This window comes from Tenrec ecaudatus, chromosome 6 (genome assembly GCF_050624435.1).
Source record: "Tenrec ecaudatus isolate mTenEca1 chromosome 6, mTenEca1.hap1, whole genome shotgun sequence".
Taxonomy (NCBI): Eukaryota; Metazoa; Chordata; class Mammalia; order Afrosoricida; family Tenrecidae; genus Tenrec; species Tenrec ecaudatus.
Window position 1 is genome coordinate 6535940 of NC_134535.1, and position 25599 is coordinate 6561538.

General features: G+C 54.0%; 1 protein-coding gene across 1 annotated transcript in view; it reads left to right on the forward strand.

The window, feature by feature from the left end:
- The window catches only part of EFCAB6 (EF-hand calcium binding domain 6), a 276300-nt gene that overhangs the window by 54366 nt on the left and 196335 nt on the right, over positions 1-25599 (forward strand). Inside the window, exon 7 of the mRNA XM_075552609.1 lies at positions 23112-23248. Coding sequence (XP_075408724.1) covers positions 23112-23248 — 137 coding nt within the window. The remainder of the gene's footprint in view (positions 1-23111; positions 23249-25599) is intronic.

Consider the following 25599-nt stretch of genomic DNA (forward strand, 5'->3'; position numbering starts at 1 on the left):
GAAGCTGAAGAAAAGAAAACTGGCTCACGAGAGTCGACATACGGCCTTGAGTGTGTCCCCTCTGAACTTCAAGGACAGGTTTGACTCATTGACCACTGATGGCAGACAGCCCGAGGAGCTGCTGGAGGACACCAAGAACATCATAGGTGAAGAAAGCCAACAGTCATTAAAAAGAAAGAAAAGATCGAAGGGGATGTCAGAAGAGGCTCTGAGAATTGCTCTGATCATAGACAAGCTAAGGCGAATGGAAGAAATGATGTCAAGAACTGAACAGGAAATTTCAAGGGCAGCTCAACCAAAGTCAAGCATTACAATGAAATGTGCAAAGACCTGGAGTTGGAAGGCCACAAAGGAAGAGCATGTCCGGCGTGTCTTAAAATGAACAAAATGGAGAATAAATTCAAGTCCCCCGTTGCAATATTAAACGATTCTTAGGATCAAATTATCGAATAACGCAAGAAGCATCAGACGAAGATGGAAGGAATATGCAGAGTCCCTGTGCTAAACAGAATTGGTTAATGCTTCATCGCGTCAAGGGCTAGCTTATGGTCAGAAACAGGCTTTTTTTTTTAACTTAGCTTTTACTGTAAGCTTGATTTACTCCTGAGCCAAATGTGTTGTTTGTTTATTTCTTCAGTTTCTTTTGGGATGTCTTCGGTGAAACTGCCTCTTTTTCAGGAAGGATCACTCCTATGTGGCTGGGGAGCCCATGCATGGGTTGATCCGACCTGACCATGAGCACTGTCATTCCGGCGCTGCCCCTGGGGCGCTTTGTTCACCTGTATGTGCTCACTGACCAGGGAATACCCACCACTCAGCCCTTGAGCCCAGCACTCCTTTCTGTGTTCTTACGCGTACGCAGCACAAATCCAGCACTCTTCTTGGGCCACTGACTCCATGTCTAGCCCCACTGTTTGGCGCAAGCATACCTACGCAGCCCACTATAGTAATGCCGGTAGGATACACACTACAAAGGGACATCTTTCAGATACTTGGTGGCCTTTCAGATGCGCCTAACTCTGGTGGCCTGGGACCTGAAGCGCCTTTCCTCTCAATTTGCATGATTTGGTGGGGTTTTCTGGGTTAAGTGAGTAGCCAACCATTGTGGGAGATCACTTCAGGCCTCTTCTAGAAGTGTGAAAACCATTGGTAGAGAAGGGAGAACTCCAAGCTACACTGGAAGCCTTCATGACAAACAAGGATCCAGGGATGGACTGGATACCAATAGAGATATTTCAACAAGCAAACTCACTAGGGCCTAACACAACATTTCACAGAAAGACACCTGGCCAGCCAACTGGAGGGGGTGCTTTTTGTGCCCCTTCCGGAAAAAAAAAGTGAGCCAACAGAATATAGAACTGATTGGACAATACCAACAATATAACATGTAAGTCATATTTTGTTGACTCTCATTCTAAAAATTGGTTGCCAGAAATCCATGCTGGACTCAGAAGAGGGCCTGGAGCAAGGGATAGAAATGCTGAAGTCAGATGGATCTTGAGCGAAAGCAGAGAGTACCAGAGACATTTGCTTGGGCTTTATTGGCTATGCAAAAGCATTTGCCTGTGTGGATCATAAGAAACTCTGGAGGATATTTAGAAAGACGGGCATTCCAGAGCACGTGGTTGTGCTCATGTGGAGTCTGTACGTAGAGCGAGAACTATCCGTCTGAACAGAACGAGGGAGACTGCATGGCTTTCGTCAGGAGAGGTGGTGCCGGCTTGTATCCTTCCACCATGTTTCTTCAACCTGTCTGCTGAGCAGGTGTGTTGGGAACTTGGACTCTCTCAAGAAGACAGTGCATCGGGATCAACCTGCGATGACAGCTGCACTGACTGAAAGTCAGAGGACTTGAGACACTTCCTGGTGAATCCTTTCTTGCAGATTACAACGCAAAAGAAAGAAAGCCCAAATCCTAACCACCAGCCGCACAGACGGCCTCGTGAGAAAGAAAGATGGAAGCTGTTAAGGAGCCCATTTTCCTTGGATCCACAGTCCGAGCTCATGGAGGCAGCAGTTGCATTGACAAGCCGGCGGTGCCAAGCCTCGTTAAAGTAGCAAAGAGCAAGCTGCCACTTTGAGGCCGAAGAGCCACCCGACCCCAGCCATGGCGTTTTTATTGACCTCCTCTGCACGTGCAGGGCGCTAAGTCTTGGTGCTTTGGGCCTGTTATCAGGAGGACCGGCCTCTGGGAAGCCGCATCGGGCTTGGGAAAGCAGCGGTCAGTGAAAACGAGGAAGAGCCTGAACGAAGTGGACGGACCCAGTGGCGGCAGCAACGGGCTCCAACACAACATGGTGATGCCGGTGCGGGGCTGGGCGGTGTTGCCTTCTGTTGTCCGTTGAGCCGCCTCCACACCAATCCTAGTGGGCGTACTCAGGGCCGAGCTGCCACCACTCCCCGATGGCAGTGACCATGGAGACCTGGTTTCATGTGCACGTGCTACGTCCACGTGCTGCTGGCCTCACTGCCGCTGATGTTTTCTAGTCTCAGGTTCTGTCGGGGTACAGGGGCAGCAACCATTTACTTGAACCCTTCTGTCCAGCGTCTCTTTTCCGGCATGGACCTAGGCCAGAAGGTGGGGGAAGATACTGACAGGATTCACCTGGGAATGACTGTGAACAGGCTTCCTTGGAATGCCATCCGGGTATAACAGGAGCCTTAGAAGCAGGCATCGCTGGTGGGGGGCATGGGGGGGCTTGGGGGGGTGGAGAGATCGCAATGCCAGCAAGGGGCAGCAGTGATTCATATCTGCTAGACCCAAGATCCTTTCTGGACCCAGAGGCAGCTGTGACATCAGAGGAGCAGCAGCAGGACCAGGAGCCAGCGCACGGGACAGAGCGGTGGGCTTACCTGCCCAGGGAACAGGTACAACCGAGGGCTTTGGCGCAGGAGGCTGCCTTGTGGACCGGAGTGCCTCTGGTCACTTAATTTGGTGAGCTCCAGAGCTCCAGGCTTGGGTTTAGGCTTAAAATGGAGTGGCATGTTCCTAGGGGGTTTACCAGCAGTCCTGAAAGAACTCTGCAGTGTGTCTCTGTAATGAACAACTGTGTCCTAAGCATTTTCCACTTGCACGACAACCTATATACCTTCCTATATAACTAAATACCAGCCTATATAACTTCCTTATAAACCCTTTAATCGTGAACAGTGTCTGGGAGTCCTGTGTAACCATTGCAATGGGTTAGAGGATCCAGATTAAAAAGGCAAGAGCATCTTGTTTCAGATAGAGCACGACACAGATTTTCTGTTGTTTTACCGACAAGATTTCGGTAATGAGTAACTGTGAACTTGACTCAAGACCTTTCCTGAAAATCAAGTCTAATGAGAAGAAAAGAAGTGGACAGAATGACTTAAAATCCGGAAAGGTGTGTGTCAGGCTTGTATCTTTCACCACTCATATTCGACCTGCTGGCTGGGCGAATAGTCTGAGAAGCTGCCCGGTATGAAGAATGGGGCACGGGGGTTGGAGGACGATTCATCACCAGCCTGCAGTGTACAGATGACACAACCTTGCTGGGTGAAAGGGACGAGGACTTCATCAGGCATGGATGAAGGTCAAGGGCTGCAGCCTTCAGCGTGGAGTGCAACACAATGTAAAGCAATAAAAAAAATCCTCACAACTGGACCAACAGTTAACTTCATGATAAATGGCGAAAAGATTGAAGTTTGCCCAGGATTTCATTTTGCTTGGATCCACCATCAGTATTCACGGACACAGCAGTTAAGAGACCTTACGCAAGTGAACGTTGGACAGTGAGTGAGGAAAACCACGGAAGAGCTGATGCGGCTCCATTATGGCCCTGGCCGAGAACACTCAAAGTGGCCCGGCCACCAGAAGAACAAAGAAACCTGTCTTGGAAGAACATAGCTAGAAGGCCCCTTAGCAGCATGGATGGCGAGAGGTGGTCTCGCGTACTTAGGACCTCTCATCAAGGCAGATTTCTTCCTGGGAAAGGGCACCTTGCTTGCTCAGGTAGAGGGCCAGCAGAAGAGAGGCAGGCCGTGGACCAGATGGGCCGGCATAGGGCTGCCACCAGGGCCTCAGTCATGGTCCTGATTGTGAGGGGGGAGCCGGGCCCGGCAGTGGTTTATTCTGTCTGAGTTAGAGTCATGTTTGAGTCAGAGCCGGCTCTTCGACACCTGATAGGAACAACAACACTGTGGAGACAGGCAAACCTGCCCACCCAGGTGGTTACAAGAATGAATGAGAACCACCGAAGTGAAGTCTCTGGCACGTGCTAGATGCTCAATAAATGCTAGGCCTCCACTCACTGATGGGTGAAGTTGGCTCAAGACCCTGCCTGTCATGGGCTTCATCTGCCACCAGGTGGCACCACCTCCACCCTAGAGGTGTTTGGATGCTCTCCCTGGAAAAAGTGGAAACCACACCCCTCCCCGCCCCCTCAGGGCTTATGAACTAGGTGCTCCCAGGAAGCCAGCAGGCAGTCCCAGTGGACAGCTCCTAGTGGATCTCTGGATGCAGATCTCCTGGCTTCTGCCCTCCAGGAGGTCTCCACCTTCCACGCATCCCCAGCAGAGGCGAGGCACCAGTGGGTGCAGCCTTGGACTTGAGTTCACCAGCTTCTTCAGGACAAGGGGAAACTGGGAGCAAAGCCAAGCCAAGCTTCAGGTGTCAACCAGCTGCCAGTGTTTGGGTCTTTGGTCTGTTTCACGACTGAGCAGGTGAAGGGAGACAAAAGAAAAGGCAGGCAGGAGCGAGAGCCTCCGCTGCCAAAGCCACGTGCCGAGAATACCTGGGACTCGCGAAGGCCACGTCCACCTTTCAGAGACCACCGCTGAGTGCCGAGAAATGTAACAGCGCTTTCCCAGCGCCCACCCCCAAACCTGCTCTTCACTGGATCAGACTCCAAGAGTGTATAGATGCGCAAAGAAGCCGAAAGCAGAAAGGAAACAAAACGAAACACACACACACACACACACACACACACACAACCTTCCTCCCTCCCTCCCTCGTTTGTTTTCTCTGTTACACAAGATCCCTCCCCAAGTCTGAGAAGCGCCTGACTCAGAACATCTGGCTGCCCAGCCAGCCTTGACGAGTGTGTCTGGGGACACGGGAGCCCCGACCCGCGTGCTGATGGCGGTACACTGGGTGCCTGCGATGCTGTGAGGCTGCTCCCTCCCTCATTTCAGAAGCAATTAGCAAACACTTAGAGGTGCCAAGCCGCTCTCTTGCTGGGCAATCTCTCCTTGAAGAAGAGACAAAAGGGAAGATTGATTTTCTTAAGGAGGGGCGGTTTCTTAGAAATGGCACTCAAAACAAAACGGGAAAAACAAAACCACACCAAGAGTGCTGGAGGTGGGAAGGAGGCAAGTTCTTCACCACACAACCGTCCGTGTCCTGAGCATACCTTCCCTTTCGGCGCCCACCGGGAGGGAGCACCCGTGCTCAGAGGGGCGTGCAGCCTGTGTGGTCCACAACTGGAGCTGAGTTCCGACGGACAGGCCCCTGGCCGCTCCTTGGAGCATGCGCTTTAGACGCAGCCGTAGAACCCTACTCCCGCTGCTACCCAGGCTCCTTGGGCACACTCGGTATTAATTGCCTATTGTAGCAGGTATTTGAACACATCTCCGCTTTCATCAGAAGAAAATATTAGCATATCGCAGAGCTGTTGGGACAGACTGTATCCGGGGTGCGTTTTCCTCCTCTCAGAGAAAAGCCTATCAATCATAACTGAATACAGTGATTAATTATGTCACCGCTTTTATTCGGGTGTATACGCCAGGGAAAGGATGAGGCAAGCTTCCATTTGGAGCTAGCAAATTTCGTGTTGCAAAACCATCAGTTGCTATCTTGTATGTTCTGCCCCTCCCCAAATATAATCAAAAGTCTTCCAGCCCAGGACTTATTTTTGGTCGCTGTAGTTGTAGGAACCTTGGTGGCACAGTGGGTTTAGCAAACCACCAGTTGGCTGCAAACCACCAAGTTGGCAGTTCAAGCCCACCAGCTGCTCCAAGGAAAAAAGAGGAGGCAATGGGCTCAGCCTCAGAAGCCCTCTGGAGCCAATCTCCTCTGTACTGCAGGATAGCTATGCGCGGGGATTGGCATAATGGCCAGTGGGGTTTAGAAAACAGAATGAGTCATTCCGAAAGACCCATGCAAAGATCAACTTAGTCTGCAGTTGCTTCTCACGCAACCGAAAAGTCCCCGCCATTCTGGTGAAGGCATTCATAAAGTTATAACTTAAAAAAAAAGAAAAGATGTCCCAAGAGAAAGAGAATCAAATTATACTAATATCGACATCAAACTTGCCAAGCAATATCATTAATATCACACTCCAGGAAGACTTTGCTGGAGACAATTAAAGACTGGTTTTAGCAGCACACTGACAGGGAACTTCTAGAAATCCAAGCCGGGCTGCAAGAGGACCTGGAGCGTGACTTCGGGTGGATCGTGCCTAAAAGCAGAGGATTCCCCAAAGGTGCCCCCTTGTGTTTCCTTGGGGTGCAAAGGCAATCAACTGTGTGGGTCATAACATTGCGCAAGAACACAGGGACTCGAGAAGAATGAGCTATGCTCACAGGAGCCCTGGCGATGTAGCGGGTAATGCATTGGGCTGCCAAGCACAGGGTCAGCAGTTCAAAATCACCAGCTGCTCCACAGGAGGAAGGGGAGGCTTTCTTCTCCCAGAAAGCTTTGTAGCTCAGAAGCCCACAGGGAGAGTTCTTCTCTGTCCAGTGGGATGGCTAAGAGCCGGGAGGGGCTCCAGCCCTGGGAGTTTGAGTCGTTATCCTCAGGTGAACCCCGAATAGAGGCGCAGAGACCCTCGTTCAAACAAACAGGCAGATACTGTGTGGTTTAACATCAGGCGAGCAGCGTGTGAGGCTTGTATCCAGTGCTGGGATTAAGCTGGTTCGCACCAGCTTGGCAGAACCAATGCCTAGTTTTTTGTTGAGTTTGGCGAACCGGTTGTCAAAATGGCCCTGGTTACCAAGGTTTTCTCCAAGGTAGCCACCCACCATGGAAATCACGAGTTTACGTTCCTCACTTAAGTTTTGAGCCACGGTGTATTCTAAGCACCTGGGAATGCTCATTCCATCCACAGGAATGAAAAATTAGATGGAGCTATGCCTGGAATATTCATTTAATAAAATTCATTATGCTTTTGATGACACACACCACTTTTATTCTTCAACAAACAAACATGTAACGTCAAGAGAAAAAGTGCCCCACGTGACCCGCTGTCACGCGTTTCAGCTCTGTGCGACTCCCCGAGTCCCCATGAGGGGTGATGAGTGAACTGTGCAATTCCTGCAGGTGTTCGAAGAACTGGAAATAGTGTCACAACAAGTGCCATCAGTTCAGCAGAAGTAGAAAGGGGTTTTTCAAAGATGAACATGACCTGTGCAGAGAGGAGACTTCGTCTCGTTCTACCTATCAAACACAATGCCTGTTTCCTAATTGACCTGCCTCTAAAGGAAGGGGATCCTTCTCCCACAGTGAAGAGATGGTTAAGGATGGAACCACACAACAGATGATGATCAGATTACAGCAATATTGCAAGGAAGGACGCCAATCAAGACGCCTTATGAACATATCTTAATTGATCGTTTTATTGGTTTTTCCCCTCAAGTATTTTAGTAGCTTTTAGTAATATTTTAAAACTGTCTTATAATCTAGTTTGGGGCCCCTCTTTTATAGTTCTTATTTAAGTACTAACTGCATATAATAAGCTACCTTTGGGTCTCTTTTTTTAAATATGTCTAAATCGGTCATCGAGGCAGCGCACCCATTATTAAAGCTCCTGAGTCCCAGCCCTGGTGGGGTCCCTTCACCAGACATATGCAGCCCCTGTGCTGAGAAAATACTTTGAGAAGCTGGACGGTCTGTAAGAAGGACGGGGCATCGGGATTGGAGGAAAGCTGTTGAACAACCCACAACATGCAGAAGCCACAACCTGGCTCGCTGAAAACGAAGATGGCTTGAAGCACGTGCTGGTGAAGGTCAACGACTACAGCATTTCCTCTGGGCAACAACTCAACGTAACGAACAACCAAATCCTCACAATTGTTCCAACCGACGCCATCGCGATAAGCAGGGAAAAGATGGAAGTTGTCAAGGACTTCATTTTCCTTGGAGCCACAATCGGAGTTCTTGGAAACGGCAGTCAAGCTGTTCGACACACTGCGCTGGCCCAAGGCCCCTTTCCAGGTGTGAACAGAAGGATGCTGCTTGGAGGCCGCAGGTGCACCTGACCCACGGCACGCGTGTTACTGCCAGCGGCCTCGGATGCACGCGAGAGCTGCATAGTGGCTGCAGACGACGGGCAGAGCCCAGGGAAGAACTGAGGCACCCGAATGACGGCGCTGGCAGAGAACCGTGGAAGCACCACGGCTGCCGGGAGGAGCAAGCAACGCTGCCGGGGAAGCGGCACAGCCAGCACGCCCCTTAGAAGTGAGGCACGGCGAGACCGTGGCTGCAACCAAGGTCGTCCCACCGACTGACTGTGAGGACACCACCCCAATGGGCTGTGTGGCGTCCTGTCGTCCCAGTGTTGGGCCTGGCTCGCTGCGAGTCGGGGTGGCTCGATGGTACCCCGCAGCAATGACCCCCGCAGCAGCCAGTCTATCTCTGTTACTATGACCAGTGCTTAAATTATTTTGGCCGCTTCTTCCCGCTTGTGGTGAACCGACGGTTCCCACCAGAACGAAGCGACAGATGTTGGCCACCACCGTTGACCACCACAGGCCAGTGGCCCCTGTGTGTGCATCTGAGCACCCAGCAGTGCCAAGCCGTGCTGAGCTCCTTTGCTCACCTGAAACATACCTGTGCAAACCTGCGAAGCAGACGATCTTGCAGCGTTCTCAGTGTTACTGGGCTTCCACACGGGGATGCGTGAGTGAGTCGGAACAGACTTGACAGCAACATGTGGATGGATAGAAAATGAGCCCGACCAGGTTCAATGGGCTCGGCCACGGCCACCATTGTGAGGGCCTGATGGCGCAGGGCCGGGCACAGTTCCCTCTGTTGAGCATAAAGTCGCGATGATAAATAAGGTCAACAACCGGAGGGCCCAGTCCTTAGAAGTGACTCAAACCACGAAGACTTTGCTCGTGAGGAATTAAGACCCCACACCTCCATCAGTGCCAGCAATTGGCCGTTTACAGCCCAGTCGTGATGTCTGGGCCTGGCACTCCGGTCGCCCCACAGTTCATAGCGCAGAACATCCCTGGAGATTGTCCTCTGGGCCCCACCCCAAGAAGCCTTCCGGCCTTGGAAGAGGCCACGATGGCTGTCCCTTCAGAGTCGAGGAGCCCGGAAGCCTGGATTGCAAGCGGGGCCCTAGTGGGACCTTCCGGTCTATTTCAGTCTCTGGTGACCTGCAGGCCTGGAAGTTCTGGACGTGAAGATCCATCTGCCTGGCTGTGCATAACATGGCATGGGGCGGGGGGGGCATATCTGACCTCCTCTGACTTCCCTGTTGCCACGAGGCTGAGATCAGACATGCCCCCGCTCTCCGCCCTGGCGTTCCGGACACATTCCGACCCTGGCTGTTCCTCCATCCAACAGCACGCTGCCTGTAGCCTGGCTTCAGTCATTTGTTGCAATGGCTCCCACACAGCTCACAGACGAAACTCATGATCCAAGGGGGTTTCTAGGAGCATCCATAGGTCACCACAAGTCAGGATCGGTGCGTGGCAAAGGTACAGTCATTCGTCCGCAGCCAACTCTCTCCTCAGCAAGCAACCAACTCTCTCTCCGATTGATCCTCAGGCTCTCAGCCACGTGGTTCCTGGGCCTCTGCCTTTGTGGACCAGGAAGCCCGCCTATCGCTCTCACCCACAGTCTCCTCTGCTCTGCCTCGTGATCTTCTTGCCTCGGCCCCAGCCTTAGCTGGCTTTTGTGCTCTGCCGTACAGCCCCGGTGCTGCAGCTTCTGGTGCCTTTGGTCCCAGCCTCCTCCACTTCAGACAGAGATTGCTAATGTGCCCCACCTCTGAGGGTCCAGGGACTGCCAGCCACGCCCATGCCTACAAAAGGCATGGCTTGGTCCAGACCCTCTACAGGGGGCAAGCCTCGTTCGGTGCCACCGAGTCGGTTCTGGCCTACAGAGACCCTCTGCACAACAGAAGGAAGCTCTGCACGGTCCGGCGCCATGCTTGCGATCGTTCCTCTGCCTGCGCCCCTTGCTGCAGCCGTGGTGCCAATCTGTCTCCTTGAGGGCCTCCCCTCCGATGTCCTTCTCCTGGGACTGGTCTCTCCTGAGGCAGTTGCTGCTGTTAGGTATCACTGAGGGGACTTCACCCCTAGGGAGCCTACAGACAACAGAGCTCGGCCCTGTGCTGCGCCACCTTGCAATCGCTCCTGCGCCTGAGACCACGCTCGGTCACTGTGAGGCTTTGGGTCTTCTTTACATCAGCCAGAGTGGACTGAGGCAGATGCAGTTAGGTCGAAATTTAACACCCCGTCATTCGATCTCCCTTTCCATGACCCATTCTACATTTGTTCTACACTCTGATATTTCTGTTTTCTTGTCAACTGAGATTTTTCTCTGTTTTATTTGGTTATCGCTATTGGTTTGTTTTTCCCATTTTGTATATTTTTCTGTCGAGACAATAATGGGATGAACGATTTCTTGTGGGTGTGGCAGGGAGGACTGACACTAATAAGCACTAACAGTGAACACAAGAAGGGAGCAAATGCTCTAAAATCTCACCCCTCTTTTTTAATAAGCTCGAATGATTGAATAGTATGTTATGTGGATTCTGTGTCAATGAAACTGTTTAGGACCAATTAGCAGAGCGCTTTAGCCTTGTTAGTCTCTTATAGACACATGTGACCGGGGCTTCAATCAGTGCAAGGATGTTTTTATTGAAAGATAAGCTGCTGCTGAAAAAGCCACACAAAACTTTATAGACGCCACCCGAGCGCCACTCAGTGTGACCCCCCTCCCCCTCCCGCACTCTGCCAGCGACACCACCAGTTTGTTGGTCACCAGGACGGGTGTCCCTTGCGCGTGAGCGCCCTCCCTGACTTGGGAAGTGCCCGGTACCTGGCCTGTGCTTGGTTGCTTTTTGTTGGCGGCGTTTGGCTAGTGAAGTTCACGGTTCAAAGTTCCCCATCATCGGATTCATCGGGGGAAACCTGCCGCAAAAGGTGAGAGGGGGGCCAGCATCTTGGCCATGGACAGGGTTGGGAGGGGCGGGCTGGAAGAAAGGGCTGGGGATGCCATGTGGTAGCTTTCAGGGTTGCTGTGTGTGGTGGAAGAGGCAATGGGGGTAGGGGGGGTGTGGGCACGGCTGGGGTAGAGTGGGCAGATGAGCCCTGTGCTGTGGAGAGAGAGGCTTCTCAGACCTGGTCGAGACACATCCAGGCAGGCTGATGGCCACGTGGTAACCCTGGCGCCCAAGGGGTGCAGTGCATTGAATGGCTCTGACAAGGGGGCCATGGGGGGAGACAGGGCATCCTCAGGCAGAGCTGTCTGCAGAGTGCCGGTGAGGCCTGATGGGACAGCAGCTGGGCCAAGGGGTTGTGTGGGACACCAGGTAATTAATTCCTAGACAAAGGAGGAGGACTATGACCCCATCCTCACCCCCCAGAAATCTCAGCCCCATGTGCCCAAGCATGCAATCGATGACCAGTCCTCCAACCCCCCTGCTGTGGAGCCCACTCTGACTCGTGGCGATCCTCTAGGACCGGGGCACCACCCCCATGGATTTCCAGTTTGAAATGGTCAGTCATTACAGGAGTAGCGAGCCTCCTCTTTCTATTGGGCACTCGGTAGCAGTGGATGGAATGTGTTTGCTGCGGGTCCACCACCCTGTCCAGAAGGAGTTCGGAAGAAACGCGGACAAGCAGTGTTTGCCCAAGGCAGCTTCAGGACATGGAACGTTTTATCAGGAAGTCACCACAGATGGCCCGGGGGGCGCGGTGGGGATGCGTTGGGCTGCCGACTGCAAGGTTGGCAGTTTGAAACCTCCAGGATGCGATTTGCTAACGTGTCCTCTAGAAGGATTTGTTTTCAAGAGCTGGTTCTAGTTTGGAGGCACTCCTGGTGGGTACAAGGAGTCCCGGTGGCAGAGTTGTTATGCGTGGGGCTGCTAGCCACAAGGTTGGCAGTTTGAGCCCACCGGTCGCTCTGAGGAAGAAAGAAGCTACTTTCTATTCCCATAAAACACTACCGTCTCAGGAGCTCACTGGGCAGTTCTGCACTGTCCTACAGGGTCACTAGGAGCTGGCAGCAGCTCCATGGCAGTGAGAGAAAAAGAGAGCGACTGATGGCCGATGGGGCCACAGGGCAGTCCACGGAGCATGGCCTTGGACCAAGGGCAGCCACTCACTTGTTCGAGAATTCATGAATGAAGAGAAGTCAAGCTGCTGCCCAGGAGGAGAGATCTCTGGGAGCTAGAGGACATGGCTGCCCCCCGTGTACCAGGTGAACTGAGGCTCTGCCTTCCCAGACCACCCCACGTTCTACATGCATCATCGCCTCCAGCCATCGTCGATGCGCCTCTTCTCCATCCCTCTCCCTCCCCTCCTTGAGTGGTCATGTGCTTTAGCACCTTGGGGCTTGGAGAAGGTCCGTGTCTGGAGGCCTTCTGATCGTGGCTGAAACCAGCCTTTCTAAGATCTAAATCGGCTTCATCCTCGTCCCTACTGGAGGAGCTTGTGTTTGGTGGATTCCTCTTTGGGGCGGGCTGGCTGCAGTGACAGACGCGAGGCCCTGCCCTGTTCTGAAGTGTGGATCTGACCCAGCTCTTACCTTGGGCGGCCTCTGGTTGGCTTGGGTCTTGGCAATGTGCTATAGCAATATGGCGGCCCGCAGCAGCAGCCGAGCCCATGGGACGATTCCCTTCACTGGAGTAACAAAGCCGGACCCCACGCCAGGACATCCTAACAAAGGAGAGAAGAGAGCGCGAGCGCGAGAGAACCTAATCACCTTAGGGACCTGGCTGGAACTGTATTGAAGCCCCAAGATGCCTCCTCATTTGGATGGATCGCCGGAGTTTCTTGCTAGAAATCTTTCAGCTACCTGTTACAGGTAAGCATAGTAACAATGAAAACACCACCTGGGGACAAGCTTACAGGACCCTCGGAGAACCCAACTAGCAAGTTTCTCTTTTCCCCTTGGCCGCAAGGAAGCCCGCCACTGGGTTTTCACCGGATCCCAGCCGCTCTGCCGGCATCCACGGTTGCTTTAGCAGTTCTCGTCTCTGCTTTCCCAGATCATATTTGGGTGTCTTTTTGTGCCTGCCTGTTCCATTTGGGGGAACGGCAGGATATGCATATGCTCAATAAACACATGTACCATCGCTGGCCTGTGGGGGTGGCCCCGGGAGCCCGGGGTGGCGGGAAGGCGAAGCCTTTGTTAAGAGGTGAGCAATGCCCTGCCGCCTCTCCTCCCACATGTCCTCAAATTGAAAGTTTGTGTTTATGAGCTTCTGGGTGTAGTCTAATTTTTTCCGATCTGGTTTGCCTTCTCCCTACCAGCTGGTAAATAGGAAATGTGCGCCGTAGGAAGCCAATACTCCGCAGAGTGTAAACAGATGGAATCGATATAAAGTGACAAGTTAGACTGTGCTGTTGAGAATACAGAGCCAACACCAAGAACATAACAGTCAAGCTACGTGTTCCGTTCCAGTCCATTTCGTTCTGAATAGCGCGTCATATCTGCACAGCTGTGCTGTTCTCCTCTCCGCGCCCCTCCCCAATCCCCGCGCTTTCTTCTGGGTTGATAATGACAATTTCAAAGAAAAACTTTAATTAAAGATTTTATACAAAATAGCCAAAAGTAGAATAATAAGGAGAATGAGCATTGGAGCGTTGATTGTAAGAGAAATCCTTTCTCCCCACCCTCCCCCAGGGTTTCGTTAAAAAAAAAAAAAAGTACTTTATATATTTAAAACGGATTCATAGGTGGTGGTGGAAGGACTGGCAGGCAGGGTGGGGGGTGCTACAGAGTCCAGACGGTGGGGGCTCCCGGAGCCCTTCCTTTGGGGTTCACCAGGACGCGGGGGACGTTCTATTTTTCTGGCTCCTTCATGCTGAAAGCCAAGCAAGCAAACGTGGCCCTGGGTAGGGAGTGGAGCTGGGATAGCAGGACCGCTATCAGGAGGAGCCACATGCTACCATCTCTGTTTACTGGCAGGTTATGATCTGGAAAATGCTTGCCCTTCCTCCGGGCAGGGCCAGTGGCTGTGGTTAGCTGCTAGCAGGGGGGCCCAGACTCATGGCCCCCCACATGGAAGGCAGCGCTGCCCAGTCACGTACCACCCCCTGTGGTTCCCAGATCAGATCTTGTGATCCATAGGGCTGTCGTTAGGGACAGAACCCAGGGAGCTGGAAAATCCCACTGGCAAGCACTCCAAGAACCAGTAGTAGAATTCAGCTGGTCAAACATACTCATTAATTCACCTTGAGCATATGGAAGAAATGGCCTATGAAACCCTCGCTGCCCATTATAGTAATAAAAAACACACTCATGAGCACCATGGAGATCACTGAGAAAGGAGCCCTCATGGTGTAGTGGTTATGCACTGGGCTTCAAACTGCAAGGTCGGTGGTTCAAAACCACCAGCCCCTCCTCTGGAAAAAGACTAGGCTTTCGACTCCTATATGGAGTTAATCTCGGAAACTCCGAGGAGCAGTTCTTCTCGGCTCAACAGGGGTCCCCATGAGTCAGCAGCGAGTTTGGTTTTTGGTTTGAGGAGATTACCATGACATTTCCCCCCTGATAAGGAAGTGGGGGTGACGGACCCCAAACTAATCAGAAGTTCCTTCCCATTCTACTGAAAATGACCATGAACATGCCTCCCATTCATTATCATGCCTTGTGAAAGCAAGGTCGGTATTTCTGCACTAGACCACGTGTGGTCATGGCTGAGCAGAGACACTGTGTTTGTAGGATACTTTTCCATCGCAACTGGGCCATTGACTCTCTAATGCTCCGGGGTGTGGGGGTGAGGGGGTAGTGATGCAGGAGGTCAGGGACTTCCAGAGGGGATGACCCTCTCCTGGGCTGACACTGACCCCAGACCTAGATTACCAGGCCTTTCCTGCGTGGGTCTTAAGTCTGGAAGTTCCACTGCAACCCATTGAGCCTCATAGTCACACACCACTAACAGAAAAGTGGGGCTGCCCTTGAGGTGTACTGGCCAGAAGCAAACCCTGGTCTCCCGCATGGGAGCCACGAATCCTGCCACTGAACCACCTATGCCGCCTTCAAACCAGACCAGACCAAACCAAACCAGACCAAACCAGCTCTCTCTTGGGTAGATTCTGGCCAGGATGACCTCATGCAATGCAGGGTAGACCTGGGCCTCACTGGGGTTTCGGTGGCTGACTGGAAGTAGGTTACTGGGCCTTTCCCCCTTCATCTGTCTTCAGACCTGGTGGGGATCATGGAGGTTGTACGTGAGGCTCTACGCGGGGCTGTACATGGGCCTGTTCATGGGGCTGTCTGTGAGGCTGTATGCCGAACCCAGGTCTCCCAGGCGGGAGGTGAGAACTCTACTTTTTCCCACCAGTCTCCTTCTTGACAACAACAACAAAGCAATCATCCTTGTCGGGCTGACCCCGACTCCTGGCAACCCAAGTTGTCTGAGGAGAACTGTGCCCCTTGGCGTTTCCATTGGGTGATTGTTGGGAAATGAGTCGCCAGGCCTTTCTTCTGAGGCGCCGTGGGGGTAAAGCCCTTAGTCGTGCTGAGTGAGTGGCCAAGCATCGCCCTGGCCTGGCCCTCAGCAGGGTGGATTTTTCAGCGGCTGGGAATTCTGGGTTGCCTGAGTGAAGCTTTGGGCACGTGGGTTTATTTGTGTTCTCAGTCTGCCTGCCAGCAGTCTAAAGTGCAGGACACCCGGGAAGTCGGACGGGACCACGGTGCACCAGTCGCTCTGCGGTGTGCAGCTCAGGAGCAGTCTGAACTCTGTGGGGTCCGGATCTGAGCAGTTACGTCAACCTGTAGGTAGTTTGCATCTCGCAGGTGTGTGGGCCCACCCGGAAGCTCTCGGCTTATCCCTGGAGAGTTGCCCTCTGACAGATCAGGTCCCACATAGCTGTAAGGTGCCTAGGCCAGCTGGCTTCCTCCACACCCTCCCACCAACCATCTTGGGACTTTTAGCTGGAAGGGGCAGGCCTGTCTGGTAGCTCCGCCTCCTCTCCCCCATTGGCTTCCTTCCTCCCTCTGCAGGGCAGTGGGCTTTGGCAGGGGGCTTGGGGAGGAAAGAGCCTCATGTAGTGTCCTGTGTGGCAGCACCTCCAGGCTAGGCTGACCCACAGGGTCTCTGCATCTCGAGATTTCCAGCTGAGGAGGGTCTGGCTCACCCACTCTGAGCCACCTCAGCTCCTGCTCCTGGGGGGCCACCCCTCACCCCATCATCTTGCTGCTTGAGACCCTCACCTGATAAACAGGACAGCTCACGTGCTTCCACAGCTCGTGGAGTTCCTTCCTGTCATGGAAGTTCACCTGCCCTGCCCGGGCCAGCCAAGGGGAGCAGGTGGCCCTGATTGGCCCCTCTGCACGTGCACTATGGGCTCTGCTAGTTCTTGGCTCCTCTCCCCAGGAAGGCGCAAAACAGACCTGACTCGATAGCTGAAGAGAAAAAGCCCATCTCCCCTTCCTGTAGGTACCTGTCCCTGCCTGTACAAGGATCTTTACCTTGAATGCTAGTTACCTTATTCATTCATCATCCACCCATCCTTTACCCATCCACCCGCCTCTCCACCCATTCACCTCCATCCATTCATCTGCCCATCAACCAACATCCAGCCACCCACCCATCATCCACTGACACACCCCTCATCCATCCATCTACTCATCATCCATCCATCCTTCCATCCATCCATCCACCTCCATCCACTTATCCACCCATCATCCATCAACCCATCATCCAGTTATCCATCTACACATCCACTCACTATCCATCCATACTTCTACCCACCCACTTATTTTCTATTTATTCATCCATCCATCCTTCCTCCACCCATCCACCTATTTATTCATGTATTCATTCACACATCCATCAGTCTCCACTTCGCGTGGAAACATTTATGATGCTGCCCCCTTTTTAAATATAAATCATTTTATTGGGGCTCATGCAACTCTTATCACAATCCATACATACATCAATTGAGTAAAGCACCCTTATACATCCGTTGCCATCATCATTCTCAAAATTCGCCTTCCACTTGGGTTCCTGGAATCAGCTCATTTTCCCTTTTTCCCTCCTCCTCCTCCCTTCCCACTCCCCCTTATCTTATCTTACACTGCCCGATGTCTCCCCTCACCCACCTTCCTGTTGCCCATCCCCCAGAGAGGAGGTTACAGGCAGATCCCCGAAATCAGTTCTCCCTTTCTACATCCCCTTCCCTCCCCCTGCCCCCCCCCCTGGTGTCACCACTCTCACCGCTGGTCACATTCATGCATCTTGTGCTCCAACTTAAATGGCACCCAACCTGGCTTGTGCAGCCGCCGATTGTGTTCCTCACTTCCCTCCAGCCGAGAGAAGCCTTCCTCTGCCAAAGGCTAGGAGAACAAGTCGGGGTTCCCGTGGCTGCATGTCAGCCCTGCAGAGCGTCCTGCCCTGCTTTCCCCCAGCCCAAGGGAGCTCTGGTGGCGGAGTGGGTATGCACTGGGCTGCTACCGAGGTCAGCAGTTCAAAACCACCAGTCTCTCCATGGGAGGATGAAGAGGCTCCCTACTTTCATACACACTTCCAGTCTCTGAAGCCCACAGGGGCAGGTCTACCCACCCCATGGGGGCCCCTGTGAGTCGGAACCCACTTGATGGCAGTGAGTTTTGCGATTGGTTTTGTTGCCCCAGCCCTGCTTTCCAGATCGAAGACCGTCTCATTTCTAGACCACTCTCTTTGGGGTGCCTTCTCTCCTCCCCACGCACCTCCAGGCCTTGAGCATGTACCAGACCCAGGCGCCGCCTGGGAGGAAGGGGGCGGGGCGCCTGCTCTCCGAGTGCATGTGGACAGCACTGGAGTGAGGAGAGAGTCAAATGCCTGCTCTCAGAGTAGACGTGGGGGCATGACAGGGAGCCAGAAGTCAGAGAATGCCTGGGCTCCTTGCCTGGGAGCACATCAAGGGCTGTGCCGCCGCAGGGCAGGGGTGGAGGCGAGGGCTGGGAAAGAGGAGGTGGCCAGGAGAGGACACTGGGGACACGTCTCAGAGGGTCCGGCCTCAGGTCCTGGCTCCCGAACCTCTCATTGGGAGCCATTAAGTGTAGCTTTTTAAAAGTTGTCTTGAAATCCCCAATGCCCTTCCTCCCGTGGCTCGGAGGAGACAGAGCAGAGGGTTCCACGGTAAGGAGGAGGATGGCACGCCGATGGGCATCGTCACGAACCTACAGAGTCAAGCTGTAGAGACTGACCTTTGAGATCCCACACCTCATAAAAGACGATGCCTCTTTCGGTATTTCCCAGCCGTTGACAAATGTCAGCGCCCTCCCTAGCTTGCAGGCTGTCCAGAGGGCTCAGGCAAGGAGCGGCTGCGCTTGTTCCGGAGGGTGCTCAGGGCAGTCATGGGACAGCGCGCCGGGCTTGGAGGGAGGCTGTCAAGGTTCCATTCCCCGTGGACTGGAGGGCAGAGGCCAGGGGGCTCCTGGGGAGGCCTGGCCATCAGGTTCAGGATAAGCCAAAGTTTCAAGGTGTGGCTGCTGGGAAGCCAGAGAGAAGACCCGTTATGCGTGTATGTGTGTGTATGTGTGTGTGTGTGTGGGGGGGGGGGTGGCGAGAGAGTCCATGGGGTGGGGGGCCGGGGGGCTGTAACTGGTGCGGAAGGAGTGCCTCTGACTCGTGGGGACCTTCCTAGGACAGAGCAGAAGGTGGGTCGCACTGTGTCCTCCTCCCACGTTGCTGGGGTCCATTTGTGTGACACTGTCTGGCAGAGGCTGCCCTCCATGCCCTGGCTGGCCCTGCACCCCCAAAGAGGACCAGTCCCTCTTGAGGATGTGCCCCGGGGCACAGACTTTACCCGTTGGGCCGCTAACCATGGGGTCAGCAGTTTGAAATCAGCAGGACAGTAAGCCTTGCCATTCCTGTGCAACCTTAGAAACTCACAGGGACAGTTGTAGCTCCTCCCTCCCCCCCCCACCCCCGCCCATGGGGTCGCTTTGAGTCAGAATCAACTCCATGTTTGGTTTGGTTTGTTTGTTTTTATGATGTGCCAAAAGCAAGCGAGCCATACCGTGTTCCACAGATATCCGTGCGGGAGTGGATGTAGCTTGCCAGGCCTGTCATCCTGGTCTGTCTGAATCTGGAAGCTCCAAGGAAACCTGCCCCCATGGCTGACCCTGGTGGCTTTTAAAATCCCACCTGACAGCAACACACAGACCGACTGGCCAGCGGCCGAGGGGGCAGTGGGAAGCCTCAGTGTTACTTCTGCCAGGATCGATGAGCTTTTCTGTCCATCCAGGGGCTGCGCTGGACCGCCCACAGCACAGCCAGCACCAAGGCCCTGCTCCCAGGGGCTCCCCCTCGTGGTGAACGAGGTAACCAACAGGCCCAGAAAGAACAACAAACTGGTCCGAGTGCGAGTGACTGCCAAGGACTGGCTCACACTCACACTGTTGTGGACATAGCTCAGTCTAGACCCGTTCAAGACAGACTTCTGACTCTTGGAAGCCGATGGGCAGGAAGGAGGATGATGAAGCGGAGACAGGCGTGTGTTGTGGGGGCGGGGGGCACAGGCTGGTGGATGCAGAGGCCCAACGTCATCCAGCCAAGTTACTCCACCGTCATAGTCCACGGAGGGTGCCTGGGATCAGTAGGAGATGGAAGAACCAGACAGAACAAGATGTGGCTCCGGCAGAAGGTGAAGAGCCCAAGAGGATTCCAGTTGACTCTGCTCTCTCTCTCTCTCTCTCTCTCTCTCATGCGAAAGGCTTAGGACACCAGGGAGCTGTCATCAGGCTGCAGCCCAAGTGATCCAGGTTGGGCTTCCTCCCTCCCCTCACCCAGCAGTATCTAGCTGCCTTCACCCCAACCATCGCCGTTTCATCATCGTTTCATTAGCCCCAGCACAGGGGCTATGCCCAGGGGCACGTGTCGGAGACCCCAACGAGTGGGTTGTTCTAGTGCTGGAGGAAGGGCCGACCAGGCATGGAGCAAGCTCACAGAAGTCCGGGGGTGTCAGGAAGAGTTGGGAAGCCTGGCGCTGCCGCAGAGAGAGCTGAGGGTGAGGATATTGGGGCCTGGGGTTGAGGAGGGGGCTCTGCTAACAAAAGGGCTTGCAGGTTTGGTAAGGAAGAAGAGGGCCTGGCCTGCCCCTGGGTTCTGAGCCATTTGGCATACCCGGAGCTATGCAGGGAAGGGCAGAAGTAGTAGTAATGGGGTGGGGCTGGGCAGTGCCAGGAGCTTAGGGCAGTTGGCTGTTACTTCAGGCTGTCCACTCCCTCTGAAATGGTAGGTGCCTAGTTGGCCTGGACCCATGCCGTCAGATAAAGTGTGATGCACAGTGACCCTATAGGACAGAGTAGACCTGTCCCGTGGGGTTTCCAAGGCTGTGAATCTTTAGAAGAGTAGACAGTTACTCCTGTGGGTTAATTGGTGGGTTTGAACCACCGACCTTGTGGTTGGCAAGCCAACTCTCAACCCACTGCACCACCAAGGCTCCTTAGTTGACCCTAGCGAGGGGCTGAATTCCGGCTACTGAAAACCAAACTCCCTGCCGCGGACTCATTTCTGCCTCAGAACCAGCCTGTAGGACCGAAGGGAATCACTGCGGAGGGTTTCTGAACTTGGACCTTTTTACAGGAGTCGTAGCCTCGTCTTTCTCCTGGACACTGGCAGGTGGTTTTGCACTCCTGACTGTGAAGCTAGCAACCCAATTCATAATCCATGATGCCACCAGGAACTGCAAAGGCAAAGCCTCCAGGGGTTGGATCCCAGCATGGTGCCCCACACCTGAGCACCGGCCGTCAGGGCTGAATGGTGGGGTGTGAGACCCACTTGGCTGCGTCCTGGGGGGAAACCATGAGGCTTTGAATGGGTTGGGAGCCAATTGTGGTCTTCACGCAGGGGCAGGGTGCTCTTTGGCTACTGAATGGAGAACTAGGTGTGGGCTCTACGGGCGATGTCGAAAGGCTCCATGGGGGCAGCTGCAGTGGCTGTCGAGGGGCGGTGGTGAGACAGGGGGATTCTGGGATCGACATTGGCTATGCAGACAGACTGGAGGGACGGGGAGGACAAAGTACCAGGTCCACTGGGATGATAGAGTGGGGCTCTGCTGGGGCCAAAGTGGACATTGGAGAATGAGTTGGCTGTCTCAACTGAGCTCTGGGAAGAGGCCAGGGCTGGACACAGATACGGGAGCTTCTCCACATGAGGAGGACTGTGCAGGACTGGGCAATCCCCGGCAGGGCGTGTCGTCGGGAGCAATCTGGGCCCCACACCCCGAGTCTCTCCAGAGTGGGGAGAAGGAAGGGCCGGAGGGGAAGTGGGGCAGGGTGGGAGTTGGGAAGCCAAGATGGACAGGTGCTTCCAGAAGGTAGGAGTAGTCAGCTGAGTTGGCTGCTGGAGGCTCTGGCAGGTGAGACGGAGACACGGCCATTTGTGGAGCAGTGGTGGGTGGGTGAGGGTAGCGGGCAACTCAGAGTGGAGTGGTTCTGAGGTCACCTGGAGAGTAGGGACACCCCGTAACCCCCTGGAGAGGTCATTTCTGTGCAGAGAACCAAGGCTTGAGGCTAGTTGGGGGGCGGTGGTGGGTCCATCTGCTGTGAGCAGACTGGGGCTGAGCACATACTGTGGCAGAATGCCCGGCAGGCTTTAGGCATGGCTACGGAGCTAGCAATGGAGAGGCTGGGCAGTTGGGGTTCAGAGACCGTGGGTGTGCATGACTGTCTGGAGTGGACAGGGCACTCGAGAGGATGGCCCCCATGCCAGGGCAGTTAGGTGAGTCAGCCTGGTGGCCCTTTTCTCTCCGGCCACCCCACGTCTTTCCGATGGGGATCCAGGATGGGCAGTGTGCTGGCTTTGCCAGAACGAAGGCTTGTGCAGGAGCCCAGGAGTCAGCACGACTGGCTGTCAGGTAGCAAGAGAGAAAGAAGAGGTCTGGCGGGGTAGCGGTTCTTCCGGGCCAGGAGCCCCACCTCCCTGGCCAGTGTAACTCCCCAGCCACCACCGGCTGTGAGGAGGTTGCTGAGTCGCTGGGATGCCCCAGCAGCACTGCCCGCGGCCAGCCCTCCTGCCCATGTCACCTCCCGCAGGAAGACCTCCAGCTTGTCTTCTTCTCCCGAGGCCCCCACTCCGCCTGCCTCTGTCTCCCTCATCTGTCTGTTTGGCTCTTACTTCCGGTGTCTAGTTCCTGTACCTCTTCTTTCCCTGTGACCTGCTAAAGGTAGATGGGTTGTAGCCACGCTGGGTGATCCAGGCAGACTCTCTGTACTTGTGTTTCCGTATCTAAAGACGTGGAGGATCGAAACCATGTGGCTCGGAGCTGGGTCCGTGGGAGCCTGCAGCTTGGGGTTGGGGCTGGTGGGCGGGGGCAGGACGTGTTTCTCGTCCTTCCCCATCATGGCCTTGGGCTGAGAGGCAGGGCTAGGTTTCCTCTCTGTGTGGAGCTCCGCAGCCTCCCCTGCCCAGTAAATCCACAGTCACTGCCTCTATGAAACTCTGCCATCACATCTTAAGCAAACAACAACAAAAAAACCCATAAAACTCAGATGGGTTGATGTGTACCATCAGATACAACCGAGGGAACCTAACTTGAGCTTGGCTGTGGAAAATAAAAATTGTATGAGTCTAGTGATTGCCAGAAGTATAGTTTATTTAAGTGTCAGTTAAAGACACCCAAAAAGGACTTTTCATTAAAAGGGAGTAGACTGGAGATGAGACTTCCTGCTTTACATTAGAAAGAGGTGTTGTGTGTGTGTGTGTGTGTGTGTGTGTGTCCTTTCCTTTTTAAAAACCTTTCTATGACCATTTACAGAGAAAACTGCCTGGAAAACATTCAATAAATGCTAGGCATTCTTCTCCCCCCCCCCCCCATCCCCCGCCAGTCATGTCCTTTTGCGGTGCCTACCACGGCGGGTCTTTCAGAGCACCTTTCTGTTACCAGAGGCATGCCAAGACATCCATGCGCCGTCCGTGGCGAGTCCTCACCGGCATGCTCTCTCCTGTGCCCGCTCGGGTGCCCACGCACAGGTTTCCAAGAACAGTAAAGCCCTGCACAAAGCGCTCAGGCTCCTGGATGTGAACAAGACGGGCCTGCTGCAGCCGTGGGAGATCAGGAGAGTCCTGGAGACCTTCTGCCTGAGGATGGGCGAGGACGAGTACACCAGGTAAGGGAATGGGGGGACACTGAGGAGGACAGGGGGCTGACGGGGAGATCTCCAGCCAGTTTCACAAGGGTGCCCCTTGGGCTTACTGGTCCACCCATCCCTCCTCTGCTGTCCCAACTCTGGGTCTTATCGAAAAGAAAGCAGCACTGGCGGGCCTTTCTGCCTGCCGTGCCCACCAAGCCCCCCACATATCTCAAAGATGATGGCGAGTGACCACGAGCCCACCCCTCAAGTGCCCCAGGGCGCGTGTCCTCGCGCCGGCAGACCTGCGCTCAGCTGGGTTATGTAAGTCGTCCGTCTCCTGACAGCCCCTCTCTTCCTGTTGGGCTCTGTGGACCCCTCCACCTGCCTGTCCCTACGTAGCCCATCCTCCGGAGCTGGGGTGGACGCAAGGCCCGGGGTTAGAAGAAGAGCGAGCAATTTGAAGATGTTTTCATCCGTCAGTGCCCTCCCTGCTGGCTCTCTCTCTCTCCATGGCTCTGATCATGGAGTTTAATTTCCCTCAGAAGGTTTCCTGGGAGGGCTTGTGGGAGGGTGAGAAACATGATGGAGCTTTCAGAAGCCACCACCACCAGCTGCTCCTGACGGCAGGGCAGTGTGCAGCGCCTGCGAGACTTGGGGGTTTTGTTTATTTGTTTGTTTTTCTTGAGGCGCCAATGGCCTTGAGATCATCTAGAAGCCTCGGGGGTGCTTTGCCTGGGTTGCTCCTTGAGTGCGGAATGGACGGTTCTAGAAGGCTGGCCCAGACTTTGCCCACCACATGAAGCGCCAGGCCAAGAGGCACTTTCTCCATCGTCTCCCGGCCACCCACGGGAGCACCCAGCCTTCCGCACCTTCCCCGTGAGCCCAGGAAGTCCACGTCACACATTGGTGCACTGCCTCCTAAACCCACGGCCTCCTTGTCGCGGATGGGCTGGCTCACGTGGAAGTCCCAGCGGAGAGCCTGTGCCCGCCCCAGGGAAGCAGAACGCCCAGGGTGTGCACCGCATCTGAAATGCAAGGAGACCTCCTTCCATCGATGCTCTCAAGATGGTAAAAAAACAAAATAAATAAAGCAAGTCGTTCTGTCCCCCGCTTTCTCTCCCCTTTCTCTTTATAACCCACCTCACAATAGAAAAGACATAATCGATGTTTTAATTTTTACATCTTTTTTTTCCAGCTGGGAAAGTGTTCAGAATAAGATCCAAACAAAACAAATTAAATAATTTTGTGCGGGCAATTATAGAACAGAAGCAACGCTCTCCTAAAACAGGCAATCAAAAAACAAAACAATGTTTTATTTGACAATAAACCTTGTGCTTGGCACGGCAGTCACCAGCCCAGTAAATCTATAAAAAAAAGTGGCTGTCTGTATCCCCATCTCTGAAGGATTGAATCATAAAGAACACCACACGTTTTCATTTGAGGTTTTTTGAGAAGGGTGTGCGTGTGTGTGTATGTGTGTGTGTGTGTGTGTGTGTGTGTGTGTGCGTTTTCCCTTTTCTTTAAGCCTCCCAAAACAACGCCCTTCTGAGGACACGGCTGCAGGAACTTTGTGGAGGAGAACTGCTTCCTATTAGCAGAGGGAGCCCAGCTCAAACGCAGGCTGCGTCTTCCCTCTCCTGATGGCTTTCCTGCGGCCGTTCACCTACCTGCTCTCTCCTCCAGAACAGAGACACACCCTGTCAGCTCGAACTCTGCCTACTGAGGGGTGGCTGGCTGGCTGAAGCAGGAAACAAGGCTTTTTTGAAGTCTTTCTTTCTGTCGGCGCTGTGCTTTCCCCGCCCATCAACGTGCAGCGCTTGGTGTGATGGGAAGGGCCTGGACTTGGAAGCCAGGAGACCGAAAGGTAGCCAACAGCCTTGAGCCGATTCTGACTCAGAGTCGACCGCCCCCCCCACCCCCCCTCAGGTACCAACAGAAGTGAAACAGCTGCCCGGTCAAGTTGACTCTAATTCCTGGCAATCCCGTGTGTGCCCAGAAGACCTGGCACCTGGGCATATCTAGGCGGTGACCTTCCCGAAGCAGGTTCTTCAGATTTAATTCTGAGGCACTTCTGGGTAGGTGCATACCGCACCAGCCTCCCAGTTAACACTTTGTACCGCCCAGGGGCTTCTGCACAGTCAGGATCATGTGTAGGTGCTACCGTCATGGGGACCGTGTCTCACCATAAAGATCCCATCCCCAGGAAAGGAATCTTCATTCTTTGATAAAATACTGTCCCGCCCCTCAAGGGGCCAGAGATGAGGTCATTATCCAAGCCTGTCCTGAGACCCCTCAGGTTCTGTGCTTGCTTTCCCCCTTTCCTGCATCCTTCTCCCAGGGTTCTCCAGGCAAAACAGCGTACACTCAACAGTGGGCAACCAGCCAAC